This window comes from Apodemus sylvaticus, chromosome 15 (genome assembly GCF_947179515.1).
Source record: "Apodemus sylvaticus chromosome 15, mApoSyl1.1, whole genome shotgun sequence".
NCBI lineage: Eukaryota > Metazoa > Chordata > Mammalia > Rodentia > Muridae > Apodemus > Apodemus sylvaticus.
Genome location: NC_067486.1, coordinates 1,557,084 through 1,582,500, shown reverse-complemented (window position 1 = coordinate 1,582,500; position 25,417 = coordinate 1,557,084). Strand labels below are relative to the sequence as shown.

Here is a 25,417-nt window from a genome sequence, read left to right as displayed (position 1 = left end):
AGCTTGTTCGTATTTCTTTATTTAGGGAATGGATGTAAACATTCATGCTTTATTCAGGGTGAACCAGGGATTCTGTAATTTTATGGAGGGGTGTGAGACTATCCAGGAAGGGAAGGTCATTGGCTGAAGGCTAAGGCTATTGAGATGCCTCGTTAGCATGAAGAGGTGTTCCGGGTGCTGTGTTACTTAACTGCTGGTGGTCACTTTAGTTACGGGGCCTGGTTACATGCTCCAGAGCAGGCATGGAGGCAGGGAAGGAGCTACTCTACCTCTACTGTCTCAAATCTCTGAGATTCCCAGGGTTTGAGCATGCTCCACCTTACCAATCCCATGCCAGTCTGGTGGCATGGTACATGTGCCCTGCACAGTTCTCCTATGGCTGCACCTCGATCCTCACACCTTCTGTCCCTTGAAAACCACACAGCTGCTCTGGCTTGCCCCACCGTGGCTTTGACTGCACACTTCCCAGGCACACTTCCTTAGACTCTTGTTGTGAATCCTTTGTAGAGGTAGAGCGGGTGAGAACAAGGACCCACTGGACCCAACAGAAATTACACACTGCAGGACATGACGGTGTCCTGGACCTCAGGCTGGAAGTGTGTGCTGGCTTGACAGAGCTGTTCACATTCAATGGTGCTAATTGAACACCCATTTGGTGTGAGGCCCTGGGAGAGTTGCTGGCACCAGGTAGACAGAGCCCCTTCCTTCCAAGACTCATACTAGGAAAAGGGAAGGGACAGTGAAGAAAAACCAAGGACAATAAGACAGAATTAGACTAATAATTAGATGGATAATGGAGGCTACAGTGAACCACAATGTAAGTGTGTGTGTGTGTGTGTGTAAGTGTGTGTGTGTCAGTGTGCCTGTGTGTGTTTGTGTGTGTCCGTGTGTCTGTATGTATGTGTGTGTATGTGTGTCTGTATGTGTCTGTGTGTGTGTCTGTATGTGTCTGTGTGTGTGTGTGTGCATGTGTCTGTGTTTGTCTATCTGTGTGTGTGTCTGTGTGTTGTGTAGTATATATTTCAATGGATATCATACTTTCATAGAAAGTATGATCAAATCCTAGGGTCTCTGGCCTTCTTTACTACATTACTAAGAGCTTCTACAATATCAACAGAAACCGCCGTTAGTGAGCCCTAAGTTCTACCCTAGAGTGAAGGAGCAGGCTGCCCTTCCTTAGACGCATCCGCCATCTGAACTGTCATCACCAGGGACATTCAAAGGGGACCCTGGAAGATTGCAAAGCTGGGAGAGGCTCTAGAGATGGGAACCCAGCTGTGGTTTTGCCCAGCTTCTTCTCTAGCTATCCATTGCTGCTGCTGATCTAGGGTACTTGAGAGCTGGCCAGTCCTGGCTTCCAGGATCCCAGGAGGCCATCTCTAGCCCATCACTGGTATCAACTCCGCCATTAGATTTGATGAGCTGTCTGTCTTCCTCCTCGTCCTTCCATTACTCTGGTTCCTGGCCAGCTTCGTAGATGAAGATATTGCTTCTTCTATGACAATGCAGACTGCCCTGAAGGGAGGCAAGACTCTGAAGTAAACAGAAAATGGCAAGTTCTTAAATATCAGAACTTGCTTTGTGAAATATTGTAATATTTCTCAGATGAGGGCAGCATCAATAAATCCCTTTGGGTGGAAAATATTAGTTTAAGATGTAATTGTAAAATTGATTTTTATGACCCGTCTTTACTGCTGCATCTCGGATTCCCTAAATATACATAATTTTCTGCATCTTCATTTATCACTTGTCAGAAACATAAAATTATTGTTTTATCCCATTATTACAAAAGGGAGAAGATGGATCAGGCCCTTCAAAGCCTCTGGGCTGCAGCAACAATTTTTTAATCTGTGACAACCTCTCCCAAACACCCTTGAATTGCAACTAATTTCCCCATGGCCCACACTTCACAGTGGATGATGAAGGATCTCTTCTGGGAGGGAAGGATCAGAAGTACAAAGCCCCTGTGACAAATGGCAGCTCACAGAGGTATAGAGCCGTACACAGTGTTGACATTAGCACAGAGCTAGGATCGCTGTATATCTGCTGGGTTTTTGCCTTTTGGTTCCCGGTTAGTGGGTGGGACAACATTAGTTTCATATTTCTCAGCATCTACGTTGGTCGCAGGCAATTTCTGTCCTTTCCTTTGGCCTCGTGATATTCATTGCTGTGTAGATCAGTATGCCAACGGCTACTTGGCGTGGAGGGATGGAGCTGTAAGCATTTGATCATCTAGTGGACCCCACAGATCATGGAGGATGCCCCTTAGCGTTCCCCGAACTCTGTCTCAGGCCCTGCAGTAAGTGGTTTAGGTCACGACCCCTAACAAGGCTCACAAGGCCAGAGGCAGAACATCCACTTCCAGGTGGAAGAGAGGAGAAGGGCTTGGCATGCTCCAGCCAGAACCTGCTTAGTCTCTAAGAACAATTGAGAGGAGCCTGCTTAAGGATCTGCAGGGGAAATGCCATGCTGGAGGCTTCTGAAATATGTAGGGGTTCTCCTGCATGTCTGTCATCTATTATTCATTTAACACCTACCATCTGCCGGTCTACATCTGTCTGTCTGTCTTCAGTCAATCAGTCAATCAATTTATCTATCACCTATCTATCCATTGTCTGTTTGTCTATCATTTATCTATGTATTATCTATCTTTCTACTCTCTTCTTCATCATCGATCTATCTACCACCATCAATCTAACTATTAATCTATTATCTATCTATGTATCATCTATCTATATTCATCCTTATCATCTATCTGCCTACTACTGTCATCTGTCACCTGCATATTGTCTACTACCATCCTATGTATGTATGGTCTATCATCTATCTCTCTGTCTGTCTCTCTCTATCATCTATCTCTATCTGTCTGTCTATCTATCATCTATCATTTGTCTATCTATATCTATCATCATCTATATCACCATATGTTTATAAGCAATATTTATCATCTTCCTACTCTCTACTATTATCCTATCTATTGTTATCTATCTATCATCTATCTATCTATCATCTATCTATCATCTATCTATCATCTATCATCTATCTACCTACTATCTATTTTTCTGTCAGCCATCTGTCATCTCTCTCATCTATCTAGTTGTCATCTTTCTATCTTATCTGTCTTTTATACATTTATTATTTATCTATTATCTATATTTATCACCTATTATTTCTATCACTTCTTCCCATCCCCATTCTGTTTTTTTCTAGCTAGCCTCTATGCTCCACATGCTAGTCAGGGTGGCAACCTGGCCTCTTCCTGGGCTTAGCAAATGAACAGGTTTGCCCTTATGGACACCTTCCATTAGACTGTACATTCAAAAGAAACAAGGAAATGATTCTTCTTATGACCCCAGTGTTCAGCCTTCACTGGATTGGAGGATGTAAAAAGATGTCCCTTCTCTGATTGGAGGACTTTGCTTACTTATTTTTGGCTACCCCTCAGAAGCACCTAGCACAAAGGCATGATTGATTACCTTAAGTCTTCACTTGGTGCTGGCTTGTAACCCATCTTCAGCAACTATGTTAGTGTAAGCTGCCTTGCCTCTCTGCCTAAGTAGACACACCACTCTGCTTGCTTGCTTTTCAATATTACAATGCATCACTTATGGAAGTGCAGTCTTATGGTAATGGTCAAATAGTGTCATTTGGTTATAATAATAACCACCATGAGAGCCTGGAAAACAATGAACAACTCTTATTAGCAACACATCACAGGTATCCACAAAGTATCTCCCTGTCAGCTCTGAACACTGTGACCATCAGCTAGAATTATGAGAAGTGTCAAGACTGTCTGTGACTTCCATCATCCTGCTCATGATAGAGTTCAGATAGCTAGAGGGCTGTAGATTCTGAACGTCTGGAATTTTCCACTACACTCCCTTGGATTTTGCTTTACAAATGAGGCCTTGTCTTGAGGTGGGTAAATAGATTCCTGAGCACATACCAGGGTGGCCTGCTTAGCCTCGTGCTTCTAGACTGGCCTGGCTCTTCTGTTTTGAGGTGGTCATCTTATATTTCTGGTTTTTTTTTTTTGTTTTGTTTTGTTTTTTGCTACAGATGGGCAGAAGAAAGTCCAAGAAGAATTTGATATCGACATGGATGCACCAGAGACAGAGCGTGCAGCTGTGGCCATTCAGTCTCAGTTCAGAAAATTCCAGAAGAAAAAGGCGGGATCACAGTCCTAGTGGGGAAGCTGCTTCCTGGTCCACTCGAAGACACCAAGTTCAACCACCATCCATCAAGAAATGAAAAGAACAATCCCTAGAGAGAAGTCATCCACACTCAGTACACACCCTGCTCTAAACCTGAAATGCATGAACAGAAACCCATAGTATTTATGCCCCTATAGACAGGTGTCCACAATAAAATTGTGAGTAGCTTAATCTGTTTATCTCCATTACAATTCCTCTGCAACTATTTTCCTTGATGTTGTAATAAAAAGGAGGTAAGATGAGTGAATCTAGTGTCCATCTTCATTTCTCCCATTGGCTAGAACCAGAAATGTTCATAGGTTAAAGACAACTGCAAGCCAGTGTGGCTTATATTATTAAAACTTTAGAACAGAATAATTTTGTTAGGGTGGAGCTATTCATCCTCAACCATGGAGTTCCTATCTCATTTACGTAGTGTGAGCTGCCAGTGGGTGTGGCTGTATTTTCTCAGCATGGAAATGTAGTCTATACCTTTGACTGTCCCAATTTATCTAGGAGAGCATGAGGCATCTGGGGTTTGGATGTCACTCAGGTGTGCTTAGCAAGTGCATTTCAGATCTTTGAAGGGTTGACCCACTCCACAAGGGCTATCTTTGCACCTGTGTAGCTCCAAGCAGCAAGTCCAGGCTCCGGGTTCCAGGCTCATCTGGGCTTACTGTGTTGGTTTATTACCTGCTTGGCTTGTTCATCACAATCTGCCACTAGGAGAAGCTGCCTGGCTTTTCTCCAGTGAAAACCTTGCAGACACATGGCCTCACATGTCTCAGAGAGCTCGCATGGGTAGCAAAGATGTCCATTGTGTGGGAAGCATGGCTCCAGAGTCAGTAGTCAAATACAGGTTGAAAGGGTATGTCTGAGCTGGCCTTGGGCAACAAGTGCCAGAAGCATTAAACCTGTGTTTTTATGGCTGCTTATTTGAGCCTTGCCATGGGAGAACCTGAAACAGAAGTGACATTTTCTCCCAGAACCAAGGAGTCACCATGTATGTGGTGGACTTGGCTGTGTGTTTCTTAGCCAGGGCTCAGGGTGGGTCACATGCACTTATGAGAAGAAGGGCAGAGTATCTGAGTGTGTACACCTGCATGCTGGACTGTGGGTAGACTGATGACATGCTGGACTGATGAGATGGTGGGAATGAAACAAGCAGGGAACAGCTGGAGGTTAGGGGACACTATTCTCTCACAAAGCCCTTCTGTTGTTAAGTGAACAGGCAGAGAAAGACTGGAACCCATGGGGGATGGCTAGACATTTAAAAATGGGCTCATTGCCTCGTGTAAGACAGTCCCACTGCTAGCTCTTCCCTGGGGCTACTGGGGTGGGGTGGGGGGTGGCAGGAGGTATGCCTGAATTCTTCTGATGACTTCAGCTAGTGACCACTAAATAGGATCACTTCTGCAGTAGCAACCAGTGAGGGCTAAGTCAGGCTCCTGATTGGATGGTCCCCATTGAGAAGACAGTAGGTTGATAAGATACCCCAGAAAGAGCTGCTGAGACAGAGGGGTATGGATATCACAGAAATCAGATGGCTTAAGATGCCATGCTCAGTGCTCCCTAAAGCTGCTAATGTGAAGTAAGCTTCAACACAAATGCATGCACAGGTAGTGATCTTCCTATCTGACCTGTGTCCCAGCTCCACCACTCCTCTACCCTCTCACTTATTGATCTAAAGGAAGTGTGTCCTGTTCTTATAGGGTATGTTCTAGACCTGGAAGCCGGAGGTCACCCAGGCTCTAAGGAAGACATCGCCTCCTAGGGACTCTCTGTAAAGAAACAGACTAATATCTCTTTAGATGATCCCAAGCATCTGGGAGTTTTCCTTCAGCCCGGTGGGGCAAAGTTTGAAGGGGTTCCCTTCGATATTCCAATGCATGCCTTCAATTGCAATCATAGGGCAAGGCTGCAGCTGATTTCCTTTTGAAGTCCTAGGCATGAGTTAAACTTTTCACTTCCTAGGTATATTCATGTGGATCTAAGCTCCAGATGTTGGTGGGTGGTAGTGATGGTGGCGAGACATTTGTTTCCCACTAAAAGCATGGGTTGGGTGTGTAGCATCTGTGGTCTAGGTATCACAGAAGAACAGAGGAAGCAGCTTGTAGACCCAGGTCGAAGAGGACTTCATGTAGTGCTCATCTTGAAAGGAAGAAGGAGCCCTCTCAGGATGTGCAACAAAGTATCTGCAGCGTGGAGCTAGGAGCTGGCTCAATTTTTGTTTCCTGCACTGGACTATTGTGTTGCATCTGCAAGGCAGGACAGGGTGCTTGCACCCATGCAGGCTGGTGGGGAAGGATGGAGAGCCATGAATGTAGAGGATGGAGACTGGTAGAGCATGGAGCAATGGGAGCAAAGCAGTGACTGGAGACCCACATGGGCCTTACCCAAGGATGGGGCCAACTGCACCAAGCTCAAAGATGGTGGGGGTTCCTGAAGAATGAACTTTGACATCTGGCACAGAGGTACTAGCCAAGATGATACTCTGTTCTAGGCTGAGACCATAGTGGGTATAGTTTGATTACCAAAGCGTCAGGTAGGACCCTGAGCATCTGAGTTTGAAAATGGATCCATCTTGGATCTGTGAGTTAGTCAGGCCTCCATGGAGAACTTATCTACAATAAGAAGATGGTTCCTTGATATCAATATGCTGATAAAAATCTGCTTAGAAAATGTTAGTAAACTAAAATGAGATGGAGTACACACGTGCCCTGCTCAATGCAGTTATCTACTAGCAAGGCCATGACATCCTCCTCGGCATTCTTTGTCCTGGCCCGAATCAAACCGTGGGCCTCTGCCATTCCTGGCCACATCCATTTGGACCAATGAATCCTGACCTATGGTGGTTCAACCAATCAGGTTCTTTTTCTTGAGAATTTGAGCTCATGCTCATGGGACTTGAGCCACTTAAACTCACAGTGTTGATTTGAGGCTCGAAGAGGGGTGTGATGAAGCTGAAAAATAAAAAGGCATTCAAGTCTATGAAGAGTATTATTATTGCTAATGAAATTATTATTATTTTCAAGGCTCTTTAAAAGTCCATTTGGTACAGGAGCATGCAGGAGCAGAGTCAAGACTCAGGGTACACAAGACCGGGAGATGGAGGGCAGCCCAGGCTGACTTAGTCATTTGATTGCTATGAACAGAAACCCACTCATACTAGCTAAAAAAAGAGAAACTCCAAAAATAGAATATTCAAGACATCCAATGGGGGGAAAAGAACACAGGCAGGCAGAATTTCATGAGATTTATAAATATCCTGGGGTACAGTGGGAAAGGAGTGACATCTTCCACATCACCGTCTTTGCAACGTTTTATGACTTTCTGTAAAGTTTTACACTTTTCTTTAAATATATCTTGAACATTTCTTTAAGTTCTATTTTTAAACGTCACCCAGTCATCACCGTCCGTCTACTCGGAACCTTTACACAAAGCTTTCTACAGCTGCCTTTGCTGCTTTCTAAGAAAATGATTGATTTCTGAATATTTCACTGTGAATATTCATCCTACTGAGCTGTGTGTGATGTCATGATTTTTAGTAACTTCCTGTGGCTTTGCAGGGAGACCTATCAACTCTCATGACTTTGAACTCCTTTTTTCCCCCAGTCTCATTATAATCTATCTTTGTGTATGTCTTACAGAAGGCTTGAGCACCATTTTGGAGTCAGAGAAATGGTATCAAGGCATCTCCCAAGAAAGCCCTATAAGGCTGAATGGTTTTAACTCTAGGTGGTCATCGTTTTTAAGTCTTATAAATGTCTTGAGTATTATTGAATGTATATATTTTATCTACCTCAAAGAATAACCTAGATAAATTGGCTTGACTGGAGAGGGAGAGGGTTTAGCGTTAGATATTCCTAGGGTTTGTGTTTGAGGAGAAGATTCATTCTAGTGTTGGGTTTAGGAGATGCAGCCTCTATCATGGATGATGAGGGCACAGCACCTGGGCTGCCGTATAAGGCTCAGTGTCTTAGCTGGAGACGCTGTGATAAAGTCTCATGGATCTCTCAACTAAGAGTGCTGACATTTGTCCTTACACCTCTGGAGACTGCACGTCCTAGGCCAAGATGCTGACAGAGTCGGAGCCTAGCTATCAGCCGACTGCTTTATTGCTACTTCAGGAAATATTGTTATTTTGGGGGAGAGAAAGAAGGAAAGAGGGAGGGAGGAAAGAAGAGACAGAGACAGAATGACAGAGAGAGACAGAGGCAGAGATGCAGAGAGCACAGAGAAGGGGAGAGAGGAGAGAGGGAGACAGAGGGAGAGACAGAGAGACAGAAAGATAGAGAGACAGAGAGACAGAGACACAGACAGCATGGAGAGGGAAGAGAGGGGGGAGAGAGGGAGAGAGGAGAGACAGAAAGACAGAGACAGAGACAGGCAGAGACTCAGAGACAGAGACGCAGCACAGAGAGGGTGGAGTGGGAGGAGAGTGGGAGAGAAGAGAGACAGAGAGACACAGAAACAGAGACAAAGAGACACAGAGAGACAGAGAGAAGATAGTGTCTTGTATTGATTTACTTTCAAGACAGAGCCTTGCTATATATTGTAACCTAGGCATGAACTCACCATCCTCTGTCTCAATTCCCCAAGGACTGAGGTTTCAGGAGTGTGCCACTCCCCCAGCCCCTTTACTCTTCTTGTAGAAAGATACTCTCATGGAAGAAGTCCTAACTTCTTAGCATTATCTAAGCTTAGTCTTATTCCCTACCTCCTGATGTCCTAGTATTGGGGGTAAAGGCTACACTGTATCCATTTAGGACTGGGAGCACCTGCTGGTCTGCACCATCTGCTCCCTCTAGAGCTTCATGTCATCTAATGGAATCGGATCACAAAGAATTGGTCTTTGTTCACTGCTCAGTTGATTCTCCACAGGCTTTGCTTGTACTCAAGCTCAAGCAGGTTTTCTTGTGGCAGTCTCCACTGCTGTACTGCCCTTTGCAGCCTCTTTTTTCCTATGTTAACAGGAGTGTAATTGAATGAGAATTGGGAGAGAGCAGCTTGCTCTGGTGTGTGTAACCTTTCCAGGAGGGGTCTGCAGAGCTGGAGTCTCTCTCTCTCTCTCTCTCTCTCTCTCACACACACACACACACACACATACACACACACACACACACACACACACACACTCCTGTACCACCAGAGGCAGAACCTAGTGCTGTTCTTTGGGTAACACCTAGGACTGTTAAAAGCACACCCATTCTCTCTTTTCTCTCTAAACTGTAAAGCCGATTAGAATGTGAGAGTCTTGCAACCACAAAACCGGCATGCTCATTATTTCAAAGCTGCAGGTCTTCTCACCTGAGAGTTTAAAGGTCTAGGTGGCACCTCTCTGTGAATGGCTTTCCAGGTTTTCCACTGGGACCTTCGATCACTTCCCCAGACTGCCTAAGATCTGAGGGCTGCAGCAGTTACTATAGATAAGTTCTTGTCCAAGGCTAGCCTTTGCTTTTGCCTTAGTCAGATGAATTCCTGCCCAGAAGTAGCTAGCTACAAGTATCATCCTGATGTGCTGCTCCCTGGTGTAGCCCCAGACACTAGTCTCCAGGCTCTCTACCCATTGGTGTGTTTGGAACCAGCAGAAAACTGGTCTTAAGTGAAGCCTGTGGCTGACTTAAATTATTAACTGATCCAGGGACCCTCCATGAAGCTGATGTGTGAGAGGTGTCACCATTCTGTAACTGGGCAGTTTTGGAAACCATCCCTGATCTTACCCTGCCACACCCACTTTTCTCCTTCCAGTACATTCTCCTGTGGCAGCTAGCATATGCATCTAGCTCTACTACCCTTCCCGTGTTGTCCTGTACCCAGACTCAGTCTCTTATTGGCTACAGGGTGAGGTTGGGGCAGAGTCCAAGTCCTTCTTATGGCTTTTGAAGACCTGTCATGGGCCACTATTCTCACTGTTGGGATGGTCCCTTTGCTCTTTCCAGGTAATCTCCATCTCTTGCTTAGATGCTTGACTCTATAGGCCCAGCTTTTCCTGGCCTGTCTTTGCATCTGGGGAATTCATAGCTTTCTCTGGTTCAGACCTGATTTGCTGAGGTGGTTGAGGTTAAACTCACTTCTGGGAAAGATAAACTTCCAGCTCTGGGTGCCTGTTCATGGGAGAAATGTATGGTTTGTTTGAAGCAGAGATAATGCCAGGGTCCTTGGGTCAACTCTATTTTCCACATGTAAGGTTTGTGAGGGGTGAGATCTGCAACAATATACATTGGTTCTAACAGCTAATGAAAGGCCTCTCCAGTTTGAAAGGACATCTGGGAGATGTAATCTGTCTGGATGACCTGGGTCAGATGAAACATGTTTCTTCCACCCCTATGTGTCCCCGTTCACATCTGTCCCTAGCTTCTCTTTTGCAGGCCTCATTGGTGGGATGCTCCTCTTGATGTCATTTATTGTAGCTTCACAAGCCTTGGTGAGATACTTTGTTTCATTCTTGCCCCTTATACTCAGCCACACAAGGTCAGGGACATTTGCTTTATTGGTTTGGTTGCTCTTTAGACACTTGTAGCAAGAGTGAAGATGGCTGGGTATGTAACCCAGTGGTAACACGCCTGCCTGGTCAGCATGAGGCTTTGGTTCTCTCCCTAGCAATGCCAACAGTAGTGAGTGAATAAGTAAGTGTGGTGAGTTCTGTGATGACATTGTTCTCTCCCCGATATCTGATGGGAGAGGTATATGATAGGGAAGCATCCTGTACTTTTCTCCAGGAATCAGCCAAGGAAAACCTTGGCTTATAAGAGGTCACAGCAGCCTGTATCTTTCTGTCTTCTGTCTAAAGAAGGTCATGCAAAGCCCCTGTGGTATGCATTTTTTTGACATTCAACTTGCAATGGATTAACAGATGGCAGAGCATGAGGACATGTCTAGGATTCCTTATGGGCAGCATGTCTGGAAGTTGTGGCTGCCTTGGCAGGGACCCCTGTGCTCCAACCTGAGATCATGCCCACCACCTTCTGCATGTATTCTTTTCATGTGAACAAGGTTGCCACTCCCCCCATTCACTAGCCTCACTGTGGATGCCTAAAACATGAGAACAGCGGAGCCAGGATTTAGGCACTACTGTTGTCAGCTTCCATCTGGCCTCAGTCTCTCTCTCTCTCTCCATGTAAAATGGACACAATACGATACCCCAGAGGCAGAGACTAAATGGGTCATCTCTGTGTAATAATTTCTGTAAACCAGGCTGTAGTAATCTAACACACACTTGATATGTATTGATTGTCTCATGGAATATATGGTGTCCCCATTTTGCCAGTGAGGAAATGGAGACTGAGAGATGATAAGGAGCATACAGGGTCACCCAGCTTGAACGCTGAGGCTGACTCCTTCATAGGTTTCATTTCTTAGCCTCAAGTCTTGGAACCCCCTTCTTGATTCTACAGGAGGCATTGAGCATGGGTGTGGGTTCCTGTGGATGGTTCCTGTCCACATAGAAGACTCTTTGAATTCTGCTGTGTCTGATGGGTGTATCCTTGATGTATCCTATGACTGACAGAGTGTATGTATCCTTGATGTATCCTATGACTGACAGAGTGTATCCTTGATGTATCCTATGATTGACAGAGTGTATGTATCCTTGATGTATCCTATGATTGACAGAGTGTATGTATCCTTGATGTATCCTATGATTGACAGAGTGTATGTATCCTTGATGTATCCTATGATTGACAGAGTGTATGTATCCTTGATGTATCCTATGACTGACAGAGTGTATCCTTGATGTATCCTTCTATGAAAGACATCCTTTGGAACTTGCAGTCTCTGACTGTCAATGGTAGAATAGAATTACAGCCATCTTAATCCCCAACGTGGGTAAATATGTTCCTGTCTGTGTTGGGGGTGCTTTTGGGATGTGACTAAAATCAGGATTTTGAGGTAAGAAGACTCCGTAGCATCACAGTCTTTATATGAGGAACCAGGAGGATGCATGTTGGGAAAGGAGCTCAGATGATAGCAGTGAAGTTAACAGGATGTGCTTCGAGGTTGTAGAAAAAGACATGAGTGGAGGACTGCAGGTGGTATCTAGAATCTGGGAGTGGCAGGAAGAGAGATCATGTCAGTGCCTCTGGGAGGAACCTGCTTAGACTCAGAGTCTGCCTTGTAGACTAAGAGTCAAACCCCTAGAACAGCAGCAGTGAATCTGTGTTGGCTGAAGCTACTAGGCGTGTGCCACTTCCTTGCAACAGTAACAGGATATGGACAGTGGTGTTGTGTCCTGCCTGTCCGTTGTGTCTTGATGCACGGATCACTTTTAACAAGAGCACTAATCATGTTTCAGCTCAGCTAGTAAGGGATCTCCCGAAAGAGGAGAACACAAGTCATTCAGATGAACCAAATAGTTCAGAGGGGTGTGGGTGGTTGTTACTTATCTGCTTGGCACTAAAATTGGCCCTAGTCATTTGACCTCAGACCCTGTCTTACCAGCCCTCATCTCTGAGGATGGGAGTTATAGCCACATTACCACCCCACAGTCTGCTGGGAGCCCTTCAGGAGGTGCTGATGGCCACAGTAAGCCAGAGGCATCTGCAGCCGCTTGACCAGATTGTGGCAGGAGAGCTTCAGAGATGGCCTGTAGCCAGCCCTGGCTGTCAACACTAATTTTCTCCTGCTTGGTGGAGCTCAACCTATTTTGTGTGACTTGTCCGCCACCAAGTCAGCAGCCCCTGCACAATCCGGGTGCTGAGCCAGGCTGATAAGCAGGGCTGTGGTATCTTTGCCACTGCAGAGCTGAGGGCTGAGGGGAGGAGTGAATGCAGGCTGTGTTTCTGCCTAAACTGCTGCTGCTGCTCCTGCACTATCTGCCTCCCCAGGACAGTCCAGCTCCTAGAGGAGGGCTGCAGCCCTCTCCATTGCTCCTGGGGTTGCAGGGTAGTAGTGTAGTAATGCAGAACTCTCAGGGTTGGGGAGTACTGATTCATAACCTTAATAAGGACACAGCAGTGAAGGAGCTCTGTGGATCTGTTCTTGGTGTTGCTGGGCTCAGCTTCTGTGATTGTCAAGATGAGAAGAGGCAGTGGGAAGCTCAGCACTCAATCCAGCTCCCTGTCCCTCTGTCACCCCATCCTCCTCACTGAGCTTCTTCTATGGTTCATGTTTGTAGACCTAAAATGAACTCCAGGGCCTCAGTAAACCCTGCACTTTATAAAAACACCAGTCAGACACAAAGCTTGCCCATGATGAAGCTAAGATCTACTATGGTGTTACTATAGGGTTACTAGGTGACCCTACTACTAGGGTCAGTGCTTCTGCTGAGGTCTTACTCACCTGACATCACCCATCTTTGACTCTTCCATCGGAGATTCTAGGCATGCGCCTAGGAGAGCCTAAGAACATTTGCTTTAACTCCCTGGGAACAGAAAGAGAGGAAAGATCAGAAGGTGGCTTGCCCCATCAGTGCACCAGGGCACAGCTCCTAGGAGTGAGTTGAAAGGTAGAGGGCTAAGATTTAAGCTTAGCATATTAATCAGGAACCAGAGTAACAGTGGCATTAACAAGAAGGACCCTTTACTTCAACACCCTCAAGGATGCCTGATAAAACTGTGTTGTGGGTCTGAGGCAGAACAGCCTTTTTCAGCCATCCTTGGGGTCTGGCTTTCTCCTGTGTTTAGATGGATTGCCATTATGTCTAGTTCCAGGTTCAGGAGGACAAGGTGAGGGATACCCAAGGGGATAAAACTAGAGGAACAAGGTGTAGTCTCTGCCATATAGTTTATAGGTGCACATCTGTGGTGTGAGTTCCTCAGAAAACAGATTCCTGTTCATTCTCACTGGTACTGTGAGATTTCCTGCAAATGTTCTCACAGCTGCCCACATCTCTCCAGAACATGAGTATTCGGTTGTACCAATGCTCCCCATGGCCTGTACACCTGGCAGCTGGAAGTTATTGGCTTTACTGATGCCTAGCTTAGTTCCTGGTTGACACCAGATTCGACTCAGAAGATGAATACCCAGTTCTCTTGATCTTTAGTATCTCTGAGACTCCAGAGATCCTGACAGGAGCAATCCTTCATTGCACACAGTTGTCTGCTCAAAGATCCAGTCTTCTTCAACCTTTCTTCCTTCCCTGACTCATGTCCATACTTCTCCCACTCCAGATGCTCCCTCTTTCAAGCAAACCACTTGCATTCAAAACCTTGTCTCAAGGTTTCCTTCTGGGCGACACTAACCCAAGACATATGGTGAGGGAGATGTGTGGGCATTTTGAGCCAACACTTGGAGGATCCAAGAATTCTAGAGCCTTCAGAGCATATGCTATGTTTACATCATGTTTTTCACAACTTGGAAGAAAGCAATCTCTTAAAACCGGAATGGACACTTAGTTTTCAGTCAACTAAAAGTTGTTTCCCTACTTTGAAGGGCAGGCAACCCCCTACAAGGGCCAAGGAATGTGAGTCAGGGTTGTGTGGCCAATCTGCCTTTTCAGATCCAAGTCCTTGGGATAAGGAGACCCTGGGTTCTACTTTCCCAGAAGGTAAATTCCAATGAGAAGCTGAATATGTAAATCTTTGAGGAAGGTAGAAAAGAACAGGAAGGAATCATATCATGTGTTACTGTGAGGCTCATGCTTGTGAAAATATAAATATGCTCTTGAGAAGTGTAGAGATCTCCAGGGGTGGGCTTGGCACAACTGGAAACATCTAAGGATAACTGGAGAGGGAGGAGGAGAAATGACCCTCAGGGGAGGGGGGCAACATCTTTAATGAAAATGTGTGCCTGTATCCCTCACTACTTGATTGAAGGGACTTAAACCCTCACCCCTTCGTCCTGGTTCCTTGGAAATCTCCCAGGAACAGTGACTTTTTTCTTCCTGGTTGGCATGAGTGAACTTCCAGTGTTTCAGGAACACTGCTTTCTTTCCTGGTAGACTCTGCTCTCTAGGGAGGAGATTTCTCTGCACACAGGGGTGTTCTGTCTTGCCCCAAGTTCTCTCTGCTTCTTCTAGGACTACATTTATCTGTTTTTATTGATTTTTTTATTGAAGATTCTGCTACCTCTGCCCTCAAATTCTTATCAGAATCCCTCTTCCTTTATCTGTCTGTCTCCAGGTCTTCGTCTCTATGTCTCTCTGTCTTTCTGTCTCTGTCTCTCTGTCTGTCTCTGTCTCTGTCTCTGTCTCTGTCTCTCTCTCTCTCTCTCTCTCTCTCTCTGTGTGTGTGTGTGTGTGTGTGTGTGTGTGTGTAGTTATTCTTACCCCTTTCAAGGATCTGAGCCTTCAGAGAAATTTATCCTTAAGCCTTTACCCACACTACACTGATGCACTCTACCACCGTGTTTTGCAATAGCAATTCATGTCAGTCCTTGAACCCAAAATAATTTCAGAAGACTTTAGGGCTAATCTGGGCCTAGAGAATGTGTGAGGCTCATGCTCTCATGAGCACAAATTTATTAGAAAGCCCTTTATGCTCCACTTTATTACGCAAAGGCCCCTGAGCTTCAGGCCAGCCCTCACAGCTTTCTGAGATCATGGAAAGCTAGTCAACTTGTGAAATCAGTTCAGCATGGGGAACCTCAGTTGAAGAATCTTCTAGATCAGATTGGCCTGAAAGCAGTCTACGGGGCATTTTCTTGATTCTAATTGATGTGGAAGGCCCCACTCTGTTGTGGGCAGCGGGACTCCATAGCCATGTGGTCCAGGGCTGTGTAAGAAAGCGAGACGTAAGAAGCGAGCAAGTGAGGCAAGCCCTGCTCCTCTGTGGTTTTCTCTCCAGGTTCCTGCCCCGCATTCCTACCCAACTTCACTCTAAGGTGGACTGTAGCTACAAGTGTAAGTTGCTATGGTCATGGTGTTTATCACAGTAACAGGAAACCAACTAGGAAAGACATCCTCTTAGGCTGCTATAAAGAGAGGGCTTGGTCTAGACAAGTGCCTGGGTTGTGCCCCCTCTTCTTGCCCAGAACTTTATTTCTTCTCGATGTCTATCATAGGATTTCACAGACTCTATCACCTTGCCTTACAGTAGAAATACTGCCTAGTCTCAGAGCTACCAGCAATCCCTGTAGTTGGTAAAGGTACTGTGGGACTACAAGATGTATATAAGTCAAGGTTTTCTGAACTCACATTTAATGAAAATGGCCAGAACTTGATAGACCCCAGGAGGTGAGGATTTAGGCTGAGCATTGCTCACCTTTCCTGTTCTTCTGTCACCCGATTCCTGGAGATGCCCTGGTGTCACAGGTGTATTGCTTGGGGAGATTGGTGTAAGGCATTACTGCATCTCAGTGGGTTAAACCACAGGAAGTGTGTATCTTACTCCTATCCAGCTGAGGGAGGAACAGCTCAGCTTGTACTTTACCCAAAGCTTGACTCAGGCAGTCAGGCTCCATCTGCCCCTCCCCCCAGGACTCTACATCTTTTGGGTACAGGCTTTGTAGAGAAAAAGCTCAGATAATCACATGGTGGTTAACCACGGGCCATGAGCACACAGTGCCATGCATCAGGTAGCTGGAACAACACATAGTTCTGGAGTCTAAACATCTTCCCTAAGAGGTTGGCAGGGTTGATACCTTCTGCAAATTCCAGAGGAGGATGCCTTGCTTGTTCTCTCCTGACTCCTTCTGCAGGCCAGCTCTTCTTGGCACTCCCCAGCATGTGGGTACACAGATTCCTTCTCTGCCTCTATGTCCACATGCCGTGTCATGCCTGTCTGAATCTCCTTGCTTTCACCTTTTCTCTCTTACGACACCTGTCATTTAGATTTAAGGCTCACCCTAAGTCTGGATAAAATCATCTGATTTCTGTCCCATCTGGGAGGAAGCAGAGGAAAATAGTCTCTTTATATGCCTCAGAGAAGGCCAAGAGGGGGTAGTGTCTGGACAGTTTTACTCCAAGAGCTGCAACGCGGGAGCACTTCCCATTGATTTGATTTCCTGTTTCTGGGTTTTCAAAACTGTCCAGTTTTCATCCTTATGTGTAGTAGGTAGACACATTTAGTTATTGGCTTTCAGAAAAAAATAATTAAGGGCTCTAAGTCATGAGGCAAATTTCCCAAGGCATCTGCAAGTGCGGAACTGATCTTTGCCTTCATGGGAGAGAAGACTGTTTACAGAGGTAAGAATCTATGTGTACATGGCAGTCCACTGGTGGCTGAAATGGCAGAGACTCTGTGTGTGCGCGCATGTGTGTGTGTGTGTATGTTTATCTGTGCAGGTATGAGTATGTAGTGGAGCATGTGGGAACAGGCAATCATGCATATGTATATGTGTGTAGAGGTCAGACGTAGACATCAGATGTCTTAGTCTCTCATGTTTTGAGATAGTCCTTCACTGGGACTCAAGAATCTCAAGAATCAGGCTGGTCAAGCTTGAAAAGGGAGCCTTGGAAGTGTACCTCCCAACTCCCCCAGTGCTGGGCTTAAAAGTCCATGCCATCGCATCTGGACCTTTACATGTGTTCTGGGGACAATCTCTGCTCCCCATGCTTGTGCGGCCATCTCTGGCCCATTTCCCCTGCCAGAGGCTATGGTGACACTTCTGGAGGCTGGAGGTCTTCACTGAGAGACTAGCAGGGCTTGTATTCTGGAAGAATTTGCTCTCTGCCTTCCAGGAAGCCTCTGTTGGCTCCAAGACACAAAACCCCCGTCGTCTGCTCCCATCTTTCACAAGTTCCCCTTACTATATCAGCTCCTAGCCATTTGTCCTTAGGAGACACAGCTGTCGTCTTCCCCGCAATTCTTAAGCCTACACAAACCTTCCTTTTCTCCTCTTGGGGCTGAGCTGGCTACAACCAAGAGTTTGCTGAATGCTGCCTTTCTTCTAGAGTATTCTTTCTCTCGCCATGGAAAATATCTCTCCTGTCCCTTCCTTATGACCTTGAGGCCAAGGGCACATCCACAGTTTTTCTTATTCAAAAGTGGTGACGCAGACCTGCAAGAGTGCTGGTGCAGATACCTTAAGTTGATGGAAATAAATGTTGATAATAATGTCTGCCAGAGGAGAGGAGGTGTCCAGCTCAAACCCAGCTATTGACTTTTGAGAGTGAGGAGACTGCAAACTCATTTCCATTTTGGCTGCTTCAGAACTGCATCTCAGCGCCCTCTCACAAGCTCCATCCAGCAGTAAGACATCAATTGGCAGCTTGTTTGAAGAGGATCCAAACTACCTTGTCCTAACAGAACCACACAGTGCATTTGTAACAAGAATCCTTGGCTTCACAGTGTGTGGGGAGGAAGGGACTGGGGTTAATTTCCCTCCCCCAGATGCCCCTTCTGTTCTGGAAAATTTTCTGCTGCCTTGCAGAAGACTGAAGAGGAAAAACTAAGCTTGTTAATTCTGTACTTTGCTGCTGTTTATTGATTCATATCTTTATTGTACACATAGTCGACAAAACAGTAATTTTCTTTTAAAGAAACAATGGCTAAAAGGAGGGTGAGACTGGAGGAATGGACGAAGGAAGAATTGAGGGCAGGGTGAGAGAGGCTGGAGAGGGAAGCAGGAACATTGTAGTGAGAAGTGGGAAAGGAACAGAGACCTTTCTCTGGCTTGCTGCTGAAGAAAGATGCTCCTCACCATGCTGTTGGTGGCTATCCAGTGAGGGGGAAATCCTGTCTACCCAGGTCCCTATTGACTCACCCCCACTCCCTTCAGAGAAACCAGCTTCCTTCACTGCATGGCAGGAGTCAGTCCATGGTGCTCCAGGGCCACCTGAGAATGTGAACTTGGTGCAGGTTGTGTTTGCACCTTTCAAATGAGTCATTGTGTTGTGCTAAGTTCACAGAAACCGTGAATGGCACAGGTACAAATGTTCTTCTGAGAGAGCTTCAGCAGCCATCAGGAGTATCCAGTTTTCTCCCTACTAGATGTGATGGATATGCCCATAGTCAAGAAAAAAAAATGGAAGTTCTTTGAGAGATAGATGATAGGTAGATAGACAAATAGATGAAGGATGGGAAGCACAGAGGTCAATTCCAATGAAGGTAATATTTGATGAAGAGTTTGAGCTCTTGAAATATGGGGAATGGGGTATTGCAGGCAGGACTGATTCTAAGACAGGCAAAAGTTGTCTTAGGGATTGGTTTTCTGGTCCAACAGTGTCTTGGGAGCCTGAGGGAAGATTGGGTGAATCCAAGCCTGAAAGTTAAGTCAGGTCAAATTATAGATGGCCCACGGTGCAGAACTGGCCAACAGTTCACCAGCCTGTGCTCTCCTCATCTTGAAGACAGCCAGGCCACCTTCCTGACAGCAAGATAAAGGTAGAAGAGTAAGCTTTGGCCAATGGAACCACAGGGCAGGTGCTGCATGAGACACTTTTAAGCTCACTGGGGAAACCAAACCAAACCAAACCAAACCAAACCAAACCACAACTAAACAAACAAATTCCATAGTGTTATGAAGAGACCAAGACATGGACAGAATGCCAAGATGAAAGAAATCTGAGCTTCCAATGATTACACAGAAGGACAGCTGTCCTCAAACATGCCTAGTACAGAACTTCACTCCTGTAGAGCATCCCTGAGATCCACTGGGGGTTATCTGCTGCAGTAGCAATTATCACCACCTGAAGTCATTTGTCCATGCACAAGCACTACAAGTTTCTGTTTTACCAATTATCAGGAAATCTTTCTCTCAGATAGAGTATCAGCCCACGTATCATGGATGGAATAGTGGGGAGGCTAATTTTGAGTAAATGTCCAGAGTAAACAAAACCAAGAAGAGACAAAGTCGCAGTCTAGCAAAGTGTGACTACATGCACACCGTTAATGACTGTCTCTGTATGTTGTTATGCCTCTCACTCCATCAAGAACATTAGTTTGAACAGCACAGAGGGAACATTCTGCTTGAGACACTAAATTGGTGCTTGAAGACCCGACCTATAGAACAACAGAACATTGATGCGGATGGGCATTCACGGTTTGATGATCAGAGTTCCAGCCCATCCTGCTTTGGATTCCATTAATCCCCTTCCTGACTCTGCAGTGACAGCCATTTCCTGGCCTAGCTCATTACCCTGTCCTAACCCACAGGTCCCTGCCCTGTATTCATCCCTCCCGACTGCCACATTTCCTCCCTCATTTTTGAACACTCTCTCCTAACTGGATCTAATTTTACCAGAGAACATATTCGCTTCCCCTCTTGATGTGCTGCTGGGTTTTGTTGCTAATTTTAAAGGTCACATCATTCAATAGGATGTACAACAAAAACATCCACACTCTGCCTTTTCAACCATCCCTTTTCAAGTCCTGTTTCCTCAAAAACAACATCTTCCAACAGTTTCTTTGAGCATCCCTCTCCCTATTTCTCAGATACGCTTATATGACTTGCCCTAGAAACTTCAGCTTTGGGTACTGTATGATGCCTTACATGGTGACCTCCTCCACCCATCTTCCCATCACCCCATTCTCTCAGTAAAACAAATGTTTTGCTTTTTCTCATTATTAGGCCAACTCTAATATAATCCACAGATGATTCATTCAGTGCAAACTTTTTTTTCCCTCTAGAGGTAAGAATTTTCTAACTTTTCTTTTACTGAATACATATACTTTCCATGAACTTACTGAGTACTAGAATTTCTATCAAGGCATATTTATGATTTTTAATTTTCTAGGTTATTTCCTCCTCTTCCCATTCCAAAACAAATGGAGTGTATCTTTTATCAAGTGGTGTAATTTTTTGTAGGTATTTTTTTTGTTTTTTGTTTTACCCCTAAGACAGTTACTTGATATTTTTTCTGGTTAAAGTTTTTGTCTTCTTATTATCATATGTTTCCCTTCTTGGTTAATTTCTTCATGTTGATAGCGATACCTTTGAGATCTTACTAAGGAAAGCTACTAGAGAGTACTGAATGTTTGCATTTGTGAAGATTATTTGGGTTAATTATCATAAGGAAATGATAGTGTGGGTAGGTATAAAATTCTAGCCCATGAACACTAAAAGAACATATCCTGTTTTTACCTCCCAGCTTTATTGATGCATAATATATTGATGATATTTTTCACTAATTTAAAAACATGCATATCTTGGCCAGGTGTGGTGATACATGATTTTAATCTCAGTACGTGGGAAGTACAAGGAAATGGATATCTGTGAGTTCCAAGTCAACCAGAGCTATAGAGTGAGGCCCTATCTAAAGAAATAAATGAATATCATTTTATCATTTTGGTAAGTATATTCATTTGTGCCATGGCCTCTACAACCAAGCCATAGACTGTTCTATTCAATACCCTTAAAGAATTTCTTCCTGTTTAGCTGACATAAAACCTTAGTAAATGACTGTTCCGCTTTGCCTCTCATTACAGTTCTGCCTTTTTCAGAATTTTGTTCTAACTGAACCATGCAGCATATGGGCATCCATGTTTATCTTCTCAAATGGCACCATGTTTTTGCAATCCATTGCTTAAGTTATCAGCATTCCATTCCTTCCTGTGGCAAAGTAGCATTTTTACTGTGGAGAGACAACAGTGTGTCTTCTCAACTAATGGAAAAATTATAAAAAACCAAGTTGTTTCCTAAGGCAGCCATTCCATTTTGCATCATGCCAGCAGTACATGGGATAGCTGGTAGGTACACATCCTTAGAGATGCTCGCTTTTGCTTCTCAAGACCCTTACAAGTATTCTCTATTGTGTCACAGTCTACCTGATTTGCTGGAGAAAGATTCAACATCATTTTGATCCCCAATCCTTTGTGGCTTGGTTTTGCTCCAGAAATCTTAAGATTCATCTCTTCCAATTTTCAAAAAAAGTACAATAATTGTGCCCAAGTCAGTCTCTTCCATCTACCTGTGCTGGGTATTACAAGGAGCTTTTCGCTGCAGACTCATGGCTTCTGTTCCTGGAAATTTCCCTAAATTACTTGTCTGGTAATTTTTTCTCTTCTGTTTTACTCAGAGTTCACTTTCTAGAACATCTATTATTTGGATGTCAGCTTCCTGGAACAATCTTTCACTTTGTAATTTGCCCTTCCTATTTTTCATCCTTCAACCAATTTGTCTCACTGGCTAGAAGATTTTTTTTCAAAATTTTTCAATTTTTTTTTTCTAAGACACTATCCTCCATTGCTGGTGGGAATGCAAACTTGTACAACCACTTTGGAAATCAATTTGGCAGATTCTCAGAAAACTGGGAATAGTTCTACCTCAAAACCCAGCTAAATAACTCCTGGGCATATACCCAAAAGATGGCCCACTATACCACAGGAATGCTTGCTTAAATATGTTCATAGCAGCTTTATTCATAATAGCCAGAAACTAGAAACAACCTAGATGTCCCTCAACTGAAGAATGGATAAAGAAAATGTGGTACATCTACTTAATGGAATACTATTCAGCTATTAGAAACAAAGACATAATGAGTTTTGCAAGCAAATGGATGGAACTTGAGAATATCATCCCAAGTAAGGTAACACAGAGGCAGAAAGACAGTTGTGGTATGTGCTCATTTGTAAGTGGACATTAGCCATATAGTGCAGGATGGCCACACTACCATCCACAGATCCAAAGAAGCTGGGTAATAAGGAGGTCCCAAGGGAGGCTGCATGAATCTCGCTCAGAAGGGGAAACTAAATAGTCATTGGAGATGGATAGAGAGAGGGAACTGGGTGGAAATATGCATGGGGGCATCTCTGGGACTAGTTGGAGACCCGGGATTGGAGAGGATGCCGGGAGTCTATGGGGGTGACCTTAGCTGAGATTCCTACCAGACAGGGATATAGAGACTGAAATGGACACTTCCTGTAGCCAGGCAGGACTTCCAGAGGAGGGACGGGGGCATTAATCTACCCACAAACCCTTTAACCCGAAATTTGTCTTGCCTACAAGAAGTGCAAGGATAAAGGTGGACCAGAGACTGAGGGAATAGCCAAACAATGACTACCCCAATTTGAGACCCACCCAGTGGGAGAGAGCCCACTCCTGACACTAGTAATGATACTTTGATATGCTTGCAAACAGGAACCTAGCATAACTGTCTCCTGAGAGGCTTCATCCAGCAGTGAATGGAAGTAGCTACAGAGACCCACAGCAGAACAGCAGGTGGAGCTCAGGGAGTCTAGTGGAAGAGTGGGGGAGAGAAGCGAGCAAGTCAGAGGGGTCAAGGACACCACAAGAAGACCCACCGAGTCAGCTAACTGGGGACCATGGGCCTCACAGACCCTGGGCCACTTACCTGGGAGCATGCTGGATGGAGCTAATTCCCGAATGCCAGTTCATATTACAGAAACTAGCTTGCAGGTAAGTGCCTTCAAGGAAGGGAGATTTGGCTAGGTATTTTCAGTACAATGTGTAGACATTGTCCAGCTCAAATGAGATCCTAAGACTCCCCCTAAATGAGAACATATGGTGGGATGACGGGCAAGTATAACTCTGGCTCCCTGCATGCTACAAACAGGTATTGAATTCTCTTAATCTCTGGAAAAGCAGAGATCATTAGTGTCTAGCCAGGTAGAACCAGATAACTCTGGATGTATCCACCTCTTTCTGCTTCCTTAGCAGTGGGATTTGAAGTGTAGACCACCATGCCTACCTTCTTTATGTGTGAGTTTTGGGGTCAACCTTAGATTCTAGGTTTGCATAGCATGAGAGCTTAGACACTGAACTCTCACCTCAGCACTCAGATGTCCTTTTGCTTTAGGCATGTGTGAGAAACACATCTTTATTCTCTCTGTTTTACAATGCCTTCACGTCCAGGCACCTGGGGAGACTGCTCTTCCCAGGACTAGCTAATTCCTGAATCCCAGGACAGCCAACAGCTTCTCCAAGAATGCCACTCTCATATGCAAGCCAAACAGCCCGAACCCCTATTCCCAATGTCAATTTAACACCCACAATTCAAACCCACAGTTTCTCCACCCTAAAACACCCTAAGGTCCAGCACATGACAACTAAAGCCACCCTGTCATCAGGCACAAGAGGATATAAACCACCCAGTCCTGAGCTTGCTCAAACTTGGCTTTTCTGATTCTTCACTCCTTTTCGTGGAAGTCGCAATCAGTGTCAGCTCTGCCCTCCTCTTCCCGTGGCCCTGCCTAGCACCCTGTGTTTCTCTCTCTTGAGGCCCGTTAGTAATAACACCTTGTCTCTGTGATCTCACTCACTCACCTCTACAAATCACCTCCTGTGCCCAGCTGAAGCTGCAGAGGACAGAGATAGAAGCTAAAATGTTGTTGCTGTGGCCACCCACATACAGGCTGTGGCCAACCAGCATCCTGTCAACCTGTGGCAGGTCCCTGAGCTCATACCAGGAAATTGCTGTCAGCTCAGCAGAAGGATTCGACCCCTCTCCTTTCTTCCATATTAAACCCATATCTCACTCTCTAATAATTTGGCACCTTTTTTATTCCTCTGAGCTTTTCACATACTTCTGTTTCCCAAAGTACCCTGAAATTACGTTCTGCAGTCCGTTTTGTAACCTTGTATTCTTTGTAAACTCAAAACAAAAGCTTTTCATTTCTTCTGCCCTCAGCGCACTGGGAGCGAGGGGAAGGGGCAGGCCCACCTCTTCAGAAGCTCAGAGCTCACCTATTCATTATGCTGCCCCTGGCTGAAGTCTGGTGGCTCAAGTCCTCCTTAGTCCTGGCTCACACTGTAATCTCCCGGGGAGCACTGTGAAAGCAGCTTTGCCTGTGTTCTTTCACAGCCTGATTATGGGTCTTGGGCGGCAGAAGTTTTTACAAAGCATTTCCTGTGGTTCTGATGTGTGTTGACGGACCGGCTGGCCACCGTTGGAGCAGGGGAGTTTTTCATTACACTTTTGTCCTCTTTGGGACGAATTTCAAATCCTGCTCTTGGTGGCTCTGTAATTTTAGTGTATGTTGAAAGTTGCCTGGAGAAAGATTTTGGAGGCTTGCCCTAGGTGTCTCTCATAGCAAGAGTCTGGGCAGGACCTAAGCATTCACTTTTTAACATGCTCCTACCTGGTGCTGCTGGTGGTGTTCTGGTCCAGAACTGGAGAATCGCTGCCTGTTGGCAGTCTATTGTAATTTGCTTCTGAGATCTAGGGTAACCATCCAGTCCCCATATTGGTTATAAAAGCCCCATGTCCTGCCAAAACTCCCCCAACCTGTGAAAACCCAGGATAATTTGCCACCCAATTTGTTCACTTCTAAACTCCTGTGGCTGGAAGATTGATCTTATTCAGAACATGGGCCTTTGTAGATAGAATTGCCATAAGAATTTTGAGTTGGGACAACCTGGAAGCTGGGTGGGTCTATGTCCAATTCAGGTATTCTTTTACAAGAAGGAGGCAGAAAGCACATTTGGGTGACTTTCCTTTGTGCTGT

General features: G+C 45.1%; 1 protein-coding gene across 1 annotated transcript in view; it reads left to right on the top strand.

Moving 5' to 3' along the window:
- Pcp4 (Purkinje cell protein 4) overlaps positions 1-4,461 on the top strand; it is a 61,667-nt gene extending 57,206 nt beyond the window's left edge. Inside the window, exon 3 of the mRNA XM_052158444.1 lies at positions 4,060-4,461. Within this exon, the coding sequence (XP_052014404.1) occupies positions 4,060-4,187 (128 nt within the window). The 3' untranslated portion in view covers positions 4,188-4,461. The remainder of the gene's footprint in view (positions 1-4,059) is intronic.
- The last annotated feature ends 20,956 nt before the right edge of the window (positions 4,462-25,417 follow it).